Source organism: Neovison vison, chromosome 11 (assembly GCF_020171115.1).
Source record: "Neovison vison isolate M4711 chromosome 11, ASM_NN_V1, whole genome shotgun sequence".
NCBI classification, from domain to species: domain Eukaryota; kingdom Metazoa; phylum Chordata; class Mammalia; order Carnivora; family Mustelidae; genus Neogale; species Neogale vison.
Genome location: NC_058101.1, coordinates 188,573,647 through 188,583,532, shown reverse-complemented (window position 1 = coordinate 188,583,532; position 9,886 = coordinate 188,573,647). Strand labels below are relative to the sequence as shown.

General features: G+C 45.6%; 1 protein-coding gene across 1 annotated transcript in view; it reads left to right on the top strand.

Moving 5' to 3' along the window:
- The first annotated feature begins 7,967 nt into the window (after nt 1-7,967).
- Nucleotides 7,968-9,886, top strand: part of PDGFRL (platelet derived growth factor receptor like) — an 84,769-nt gene continuing 82,850 nt past the window's right edge. The window contains exon 1 of the mRNA XM_044225504.1: nt 7,968-8,457. Within this exon, the coding sequence (XP_044081439.1) occupies nt 8,403-8,457 (55 nt within the window). The 5' untranslated portion in view covers nt 7,968-8,402. The remainder of the gene's footprint in view (nt 8,458-9,886) is intronic.

Below are 9,886 nucleotides of genomic sequence, written 5' to 3'. Positions count from 1 at the left end.
TTTACAGCATACTATATCCTGGAGCTAATCTAAGAAAGTTCTTTTGCTTGCTCCACCTATATTAAGTAAACTAAATTTCTGGGATCCCCACATGTCTCCTGAGGAGAAGCTGTGGGAACATCAGCAATGATGGGCATTCCATTGGATTTTCAGAGCGGTATTTAAAACCACTATTTAAAGCGGTATTTAGCTCTGCTTAAACCTCGAAATATTAATTTAAAAAATAGTCATCTTGGTTATATTTCTTTCTTTTTTAAGATTTTATTTATTTGTCAGAGAGAGGGAGAGCACAAGCGGGGAACCTGATTCAGGGCTCAATCCCAGGACTCTGGGATCATGACCTGAGCTGAAGGCTAATGCTTAACAGACTGAGCCACCCAAGAGTCCTTCTTGGTTATATTTGTGTAGTTAGTGAAGACCAGTTCAAGAAGTGAAATGTCCCAATGTTGGACTTTTTTTTTGTTTCGCTGACCTAACAAATTCCTGGTGCTAGTCACCACTTTGAAGGGGAAGAAAGAGTAGAGGGAGCAGAGGAGAAGGGAGATTTTTCAGAACAAAGTAGTAATAGACAACTGTTACTAATTAAGATTTATATTGAAAAGGCAACATACAAAATAACTCACAAACAAGGAAACCATAATAGAGGGGCTGAACTCTGGCCTTGGGTAACCTGAAGGGATCACTGATTCTGCATCCCTGAGACACACATTGTGTAACAACTCTGCTTCTAAAGATGATGGGAAGAAATCTGCTTCTCTAGACCTAAGTCTCCGGGCGCAGCCTACTCCCCACCCTGAACCCACTCACTTCTCTCTTCTATTTCCTGATGTCTGTGACATCTGCCACTCCTCTTTTTTCTCTGGCTTGGCATTTGTTAATCCAGTGCTAGGGGCTCTGCTGTCCCAGATTTTCAGAGAGAGGCAGTAAAGCACCTTCCCTCAAATAGTGCTGCTTCCTCCCGAGGGTCACACCGGTTCCCTGGACACCATTTTTTTTTAATTAATTAATTTATTTGACAGACAGAGATCACAAGGAGGCAGAGAGGCAGGCAGAGAGAGAGGGAAGAGGAAGCCAACTCCCCACTGAGCAGAGAGCCTGATGTGAGGCTCGATCCCAGGACCCCGGGATCATGACCTGAGCCGAAGGCAGAGGCTTTAACCCACTGAGCCACCCAGGCGCCCCCTGGACACCATTTTTAAAGAGCCATTGCTGTGTTTGCAGCATCTCCTCTTCCTACATCAGGCCGTATCTAATGGTTCAGAGAAGGCATGGCCTCCTGCATTTGTCCCATCCCTGAGGTGCTCTGGGCTTCCTGCGGCTGGGTGGTGGGCGACCAACATAAAAGGCTGCCCTACAAGTGAGGTGGAGGGAGCAGACAGGCAGCCACTAACCAAGAACCAGAAAGTGGCTGTTGCGGGTAATATGATCATTTATCTAAAAACCAAAAAAAAAGAAAAAAAAATCAGTGGAAAGCTATACGGACTAGTAAGAGGGTCCATTAAGGTGATCAGACACTAAATGCACAATAATTAATCACACCTTAGGAAACCAGGTTTCAAGTTGTATTTGACTTGGAGCTGTAAGAAAATGCTTGTTTTGATTGGCCAATATCCCAGCAATTGTTGGAGGAAGAATGAAAGACGAAGGCAAACAGAATGGAAGACCAAGACAAACAGATTCTAATAATCTTTCTCACCCAAGAGAAGCCAATGGGTTTTTAATAGCGAAATACAACCCATAAAATGTACAATTTTGGCAGTTTCATTTTTCAAATTCAGTCATCCTGAGATTATCTCCTTCAAGGATAATAAGTCTGTGAGGAAGCAGGTATGCGTTTTTGAAAAGCCCCTATACTTCTTGTAATTTCCGCTCCCATCCTCAAGGAGTATTTGTCCCCTAGGGCTGTCCTAACGAAGTAACGCAAACTCATGGCTCAGGTGACAGAACTCTATTTTCTCACAGCTCTGGAGGCTAGAAGTCTGAGATTAAGGCATTGGCAGCGTTGGTTTCTTCCGAGCCTCCATCCTGGGTTTGTAGGAGGTTGTCTTCTGGTATCTTCATATGGTCTTCCCTCTGGGCCTGTGTCTACATTAACTCTCAGCAGAGTACCAGTGATCTTGGTTTAGGACTCACCCTAATGACCATGTTTTAACGTAATTACCTCTTTAAAGACCATATTTCCAAATAGGGTCCCATTCTGAAGTACTGGAGGTTAGGACTTCCACATTTAAATTTGGGAAGGAGGAGGGAACACAGTTCAGCCTATGAACTCAGACTTCAGATAAGTGTAGATACCTAAATTTGCCTCAAGTGTTGGGAAAGCAGAATTCCAAAATTATTTTTTTAAAGGATTTTATTTATTTATTTGACAGAGATCACAAGTAGGCAGAGAGGCAGGCAGAGAGAGAGAGGAGGAAGCAGGCTCCCTGCTGAACAGAGAGCCCGATGTGGGGCTCGATCCCAGGACCCTGGGACCATGACCTGAGCCGAAGGCAGCGGCCTAACCCACTGAGCCACCCAGGCGCCCCAAAATTATTTTTGATGTACCAGTTAACTAATTTGACAAGGCACTGGGGGAACATCACTCATAATAGCAAAATAAAAAAGCAAATAAAAATAAGAAATAAGCCTTGCTTATTATTATTGATTGCTATTAACAAACAAGACACATGAAAAAGTATAACTATGTTAATATAACTATATAGGTTTTTAGCTATGCAGCTAAACACAAACACATACATACACTCACACAAACAAATTTAGGTAGCCAATATTTAGCTAAAGACTATTTGATACAAAATATACCTGGGAATGTAGAATTCTAAAACTGTTGTCCTAATACCAGCACTAACCAATTATTAAAATATAATGGGGACATAAAAGTAGACTTGAGTAAGTTGAAAGCTCATATTATAATATTTCCGGATGGGAAGACTCAATATTGTAAATATAACCATTCTTCCTCCAAACATGGATTCCATGCAATCATCATCAAAACACAATAAAATTTTTATGGAGATTGACAAGCTGATTCCATACTTCATCTGGAAGAGAAAACGTACAATGATAAGCAAAAGAACAATGATGGAGGTCAAAACAAATGACAAAATATGCTATAAATCAGTACCAATTAGGGCGCCTGGGTGGCTCAGTGGGTGAAGCCGCTGCCTTCGGCTCAGGTCATGATCTCAGGGTCCTGGGATCGAGTTCCGCATCGGGCTCTTTGCTCAGCAGGGAACCTGCTTCCCTCTCTCTCTCTCTCTCTGCCTGCCTCTCTGTCTACTTGTGATCTCTCTCTGTCAAATAAATAAATAAAATCTTAAAAAAAAGTCAGTACCAATTAAAGCATTCTGATATTTCTATAGGTATAAATAAAGATCAATAGAAGAGATCAATAGAATAAAACAGAATGGACCCATATACACATGTAATTGAATACACATTAAAAGTCTACTCAAAAAGATGGAGAAAGGACCAATCATTTAACAAATAATAATGTGACATTAACCAAACAATGGAAACACATAAAATTAGATTTCTAACTTGTAATACTAAAAAAAAAAAAGAAAAGATATAGATAGGTTTAAAGATCAAACATAAAAACAAAACTATGTAAATTTTAGGTGAAAATATAAAATAGTTGGACAATCAGAGGCAGAGAAGACCTACCTAAGGAGATATAAAACTCAGAAGCCATGAAAGAAGTTACTGAAAATGTAATTGCTTAAACATTGGTTGTAACTGTTCGAAGAAAGGCACCATTAGCAACACTAAAACACCAGAAAAGGATTAGAAGAAAATGTCTGTGATATGTATAACACCCAAAGAGTTTACAAACCAGAATATATTAAGATTCTACTATTGTAAGAAAGTAATCAAAATAACTCAGTTTTCAAAAATAGGCAAATAGAAGTGGCTAATAAAAACATGAAAAAACGCTCATTCTCAATAGTAACAAAAGGAAAGGGGATTAACAGAGCATAAGGAGAGGCACCTGGGTGGCTCAGTTGATAAGTGTCTGCCATTTCGCTCAGGTCATAATCCCAGGATCCCGGGACTGAGTCCCACACTGAGCTCCGTGCTCGGTTGGGAATCTGCTTCTCCTTCTCCCTATATCCACTTCTTCCCTCTCTGGCTTGTGCTCTTTCTCTCTCAAATAAATAATAAGTAAATGAAATCTTTTCTTTAAAAAAGAGCATAATGAGACCCCCCACCCCCACCCCACTCCAGGTTATAAATATTGAGTAGCGTGATTCGGGAGAGTGGGGGGAGGCGGGCTGCTCCAGAGGAAAGCAGAATTGGCTGTCAACAGGGACAGCCTTGTTAAATTGGCAACATTCACAAAAAATATGAGAGATCATGACCTTTGGGTGAATATTTCATTTTCACTTCACTTCTTATAGAATGACCACTCGTGAGCATCTAGATATTTGGATCACAACAGTTAGTGAAGTTTTTTGTTTTTTGTTTTTTTTGTAAAAGAGTTTTTTAAACAACCAAACTAGTTATCAACAGGACAACAATGAAGCTCTGGAGCATTTTGCCTTTGAAACCCTTCATAGCTAGTGGGAAGGGTAGGGGATATGAAAAGCCGTTTTTATAATTTTTGTCATTTTCTGTCCTATATAATTCTGTGGAGGTTTTAAGTATCTTTAAGTGGGTTGAGTGATTAAAAAAAAAAAAAAAACTTTCTTTACAAAAGAAAACACAGGTGGAGCTACTGAGTGCAGTGCATCGTTAATGCCAAGTCTCTTCCTGTGTGGGGCCATCTGGTTGCTCTTCCTCACCAGCAACCCGCAGGGGTGATGGAAAGAGCTCCCGAGTGAATCTGGACTCTTCTGGAGTCTGAGGCTTCCAGGAGATTCTCAAGCTTCATTCCAGTCCGCATTCGGCTTCTTAACAATTCATTAAAATTATAGCTGTGTTCTTCTAATGGTTGCTTCCATGGCCACCTGCTCTTCTGGCTCCTACAAAATGGGGAACAGGGTGTGTGTTTCCTCTCTCCGTGGAAGGGTGTGCAGTTCCGCTCGTCTGGCTGCCCTGTCGTCTTGTGCAACACTGAGGCAAGTCACAGTGTATTCACTGCTAGCCTCAGGAGCTAAGAGAGACAACTGAGTGGCATCTCGAGTTTATAGGGCAAGCCCCGTTGGACGACTTTTATCCGTAGTGATTTCAGCAGCTCATTTTAGCGAGTAGAGTGAGGGGTTAGACCCACAGATCTGGGAGTCAGGCAAAACCTGGGTTATGACTTAGCTACAAGTTTAACTTTGGGCACCCTCATCTATAAAATGGGGACAATACTAATAACAGAAGCTACCTTACAGGCTTGTTGATTGGATCAATAAGAAACAGTGATTACACCCTGCCTGGAACAGAGTAAGTTCCTAACCAATTATTACTTTCCAGAAACTGATGATGGAATACAAAATTTAGTAAGACACAGTTCCTACCTTTGAACTCCTAGAATGGTGCAGGAGAAAGAAGCATAGCTAGATTCACAACTAAATTCTGCCTTTTGTTCTAAATGCTGTGATAGAAGTTTCCATTACGAGAGAAGGGCGAAGCCCAGCTGGGAGGAGGCAAGATCTGAGCCAAGTTTTGGAGGGCAAGGGAGGCCAGGATTTGGGGTGTGGTGAGCGAGTAGGCAGGTATATAACAGGGGAGTGGACTATTTGGGGCAGAGGGAGTCCCAGGAGCGGCGAACCCACAATGAAGCCTGGGGGGGAGGGCGGTGAAGGCAGTGTGCCGGTAGTGTGGAGGAGGACATGACAGAGAGTGGCACCAAGGGAGGCAGCCAGAGAGACCAGCAAGGCAGTGAACTTGGGAGTTTCAGCCTTCCCAGAGGGCTTTTGAAGAGTTTCAATTGCATTAGATGTTTAGAGTATCATTCACAGACAGATGTGGTTAGTGGTAGAGCATTTGACTGCACAGACAGATGTGGTTGCTGGAATTGTTGGGGTGCAAAAAGAAGGGGCAGGGAGACCAACTAGGAGGCTATGGAGCGAGGGATGACAGCGAAGAGGGGTGGCCTTGGTGCAGTCAGCAGGTAGACCAGGCAGGGCCTGGCGACTATGGGGAGTTGGGGAGAGGAGATGTAGACTGAACCCAGGCTCCCACACCCAGTAAGAGTGAAGTGGTCAACGTCGTGGAGTCCCCATGAAAAGGGATCTCCGTGGGGGCAGACCAGGCGGATTCAGCACTCCTGTGTGTGCTGCCCACAAGGAGAAGCATCCCATTATGGTGGTTCAAATGCTTGTCTTTACGGTATCCACTCCGTACGATAGCAATGAGGTCTCCACCGTCATAATAGCAAACACCTTGTAGACACATGTGGAAATGATCATCTAGTTCCCTCCCTCTAACAAGGAGAGAGCTTAAATCTAGAGAGGTGAACGGGAGTTGGGGGGAGGAGTTGGGAGTTGGCGGCGATGTTAGGATCTGAACCCTGGTCTCCCGTATTCCCAGGCAACTGTTCTCTCCACGGCACTCAAGGAGGAGCAACGTTGGCCCCAGAGCTGGTGATGGTAGGTGGAATTCTTGGTTCCTTGGGCATTAAGTGGCTGATGAATACTGGTTTGTGCTGAATTCGTTGCCTTCACTGTTGAGGGAGAAGTCCCCTTCCTGTTATTTTGAATCAAGCTCACTTAAATAGTAATGTTGGAATGAAGTGGGCTAGAGGTCTAGACCCTGCTGCTCACTGGGGGATTGTACCTGCAAGCTGCTTTGATCATAGGGGTCTGCAAACTGAGAAACCTATGACCTTCTCTGCAGAGGGGCTCATTAATGCTAAATTCTCTACCCCACCACAGCCCACCTTCTGTGGACCCCACTATTGCTTCAGTCTCCTTTACCACACTACTCCCATGGCAAACTACCTTTCCAGCCTGGCCGGGTCTTGCTCTGAGCTTGGGTCCCCGCTCTCCCGAGAACTGGCCCAGGAATCAGAAAAGATGCACACCTGCCCCCTCACTTCTCCTCTGCTTTCCAAAGTTGAGCCCTAGCCGGAGATTTCCCATTACTCCTCCAACCTGCACGATTTCTCACCCCTCTGAACTTCGCCACTCTTAGTAGCTTATATTACACCATGGAACATATGAGGATATTTTGGTTTGCAAAATTATTTCCTTTTCCTTTCAATTACCTCCTTAGCATGCTTTGAGACGCATACGGAAGGGTTCATGGAGCACCAGTGAACCTCTCTGGGTTTCCCAACCTGAAGGCTGGGGAAGAGTTTGCTAGAACTGAGGAGCTTCCTGGGAGAATAGAGATAGTACTTTTAAAAGAAGCCCATGGTACTGATTTTGATTCAGAAGGAAAGATGTGTTTGTTTGTTTAAGATTGTATTTATTTATTTGACAGAGGGAGCACAAGCAGGGGGAGTGTGGACAGAGGGATAGGGAGAAGCAGGCTCCTGCTGAGCAGGGAGCCCCATGCAGGGCTCCATCCCAGGACCCCAGGATCATGACCTAGCTGAAGGCAGATGCTTAAACCAAGCCACCCAGGCACCCCAGAAAGATATATTTGTATGTGTTGGGAGGCCAGAGGCACTGATGCTATTACTTGGAACTGTTTTCTGGCACAGCCCCTCCCATACACTCAACTGAGTGTCCTGCACGGTAATGGGACTTCTGAACAAAAAGGCCAGAGTTATTTCTCCAAAACCTCTGCTGGAAACTAAGGAAGGAGCTGGCCTGCTGTGGGTCCCTCTAATGGAAGGCCGGCTTCCACATTTGGGAACCCCAGGATTCTATCATCTCATCGGCTGAAAAAATGCCGGTGCCCAGAAGAAACAGGGCTGGGTGCAGAGCCCATTTCTGGCCAGATACAGAGGAACAGCAAAAACTGCTGAGGACAATGGTCTTGTTAGCCCAAGGGACAAACCTGGGAATAAAAAAATATTTAGAGGGCACTTTTTACAGGGCATTCTGGCGCTGCCTGAGAGTGTTGGTGATATTTGGATAATTATGGTTAAATAAGACTCCATCAGTACCTACAGGATTACACTGGGCCTCGTTGAAGTCGATAAACTTGGTGAAACGCCCAGGTGGAGAAATTCAGTAAATGACTGTTATAATGGACATCTTGCCCTTAGCCCCTTTCTCTCCGCGCACGAAAAAGCGCCTCTCTCCACTGCTCCGCTAGGGGGCAGGAGAGGTCACATAACGTTGAATTTAAAAAAAAAAAAAAAAAAAAAAAAGTAAGAAAAGAAAAACTCAACTTTTCCCCCAAACTGGTTTCCATCTCATGAAACCGAATCCTCCAGCTGTGGCGTCCCAGACGCCCGCCCCGACACGCCCCTCGCCCGCCGCCTCCCCCCTGCGCCCCTGCCTTTGCCCGGTGCTGTCGGCTGCTCCGCCGACCACGGTCCCGGCACCTCTGCCCGTGCGCCCTTAGCCCTGAAGATGAAGGTTTGGCTGTTGCTTGGTTTTCTGCTCCTGCACGAAGCGTTCGAGGAAAGTGAGTGACCCTGGGCGGGGACTACCCAGTTTGTGCCTTCATTTAGCTTTGATCCCCAAACAACACCCTCCCGCAGCCGACCGTCCTCCAGCCAGCTTCTTCTGTTAACTTTTGACCTTCCAAGGCTCGGCTTTGGCCCTGCCGGATGCACCTGCCTCTTATCTCCTCTCCACCTCGGGACTCCCCCGGGAACGATGGCCACAACCCCTTCCCTTAGGGTCCCCACTAGGAACGCACCGATGCTCCCGGAAAGCCCTTGGCGGGCAAACCGAGCATCCCCGGCCAGCGCCTGGTCCAGCCCCCAGTGTCAACGTGTCTTTCTGGGAGGCGGCAGGGGGAGCAGGGAGCGGTGGCTCGCTGCCACCTCTGCGCGCGCGCCTCCTCCCCGGATCTCCGCTTCTGAGGATCCCAGCAAGACGATTGCTGATTCTTTAGCAAAATTCGAAGTGTCCTCCTTCTCCTGCGGCAGTCCTTGATTTATTTTCGTATACCACCCTGGGGTTGAATCTTGCAAGATCTCCTTAATCAAAAAATCCAGCCGCTGTTAGCACTTCTTAACTGATAGGGAAAAGATAAAGAAAATGCGTTTTTGTATAGCATAGGGGCTCTCTAGTGCCTCTTGGACTTTTTTTGAGTGTGGGCCTCCCCTGGGCTCACCCCGTTGTTTAGACTCACAACCAGGTCAGGCTTTATTTGTGTGTCTGTGTGTGTGTATGTGTGTATGTATTCTTGTATCTATGTTTATATATGACTTTAGATTTTTGTTGGGTTGGCCCCGTTATTTATTCAAACAGTGTTAATTACGGGTATAGTACATTTGGCCCCTGGGTACATCCTGGTATCCTGGAACCTCCCTCGGAATTCCTCCGCTACAGCCGTGATTTTTGCTTAGTTTTGCTTGAAAGCAGCTTTTGCTATTATGCAATCTCACTCTGGAACCACCTCAACCTGGCTCACATGTTATCCACTACTCAATCCTCAGCAGCTCCTGTATTTCCCGTGAAACTGGAGGCATTTGTGCCCTCCCCACCCCCCAACCATATTCTAGTTTGTGAAGGCCAAGATGGTCCTGAGGCTTGAAGCTGAGGTGGGGACCCTCCTGCCCTAGAGACTTGCTGAATCAAAGCTGGGCAATGCTTCTGTCCTAGGAGCAAGGGGTACTCTGCCCAGGAGCTGGCATGAGGTCACATTGTAAAAATCACTATTAAGAGGCTCCTGGCAGGTCCTTGAATGTGACTGCTCAAGTGCAAGAAATGCAGAATCTGGTATCTTCTCTCTCTCTCTCGCTCTCTCTCTCTCTCTTTTTTTTTTTAACTAGGTCAGGAGAGGGCCAGACAAAATAACTTCCAATAGCCCATTTTCTTGGTTATACAGTACACCCATGATGCCTCCCTCCAAGGGCCAGGAGGCAGACGCGCCCACTACCTCC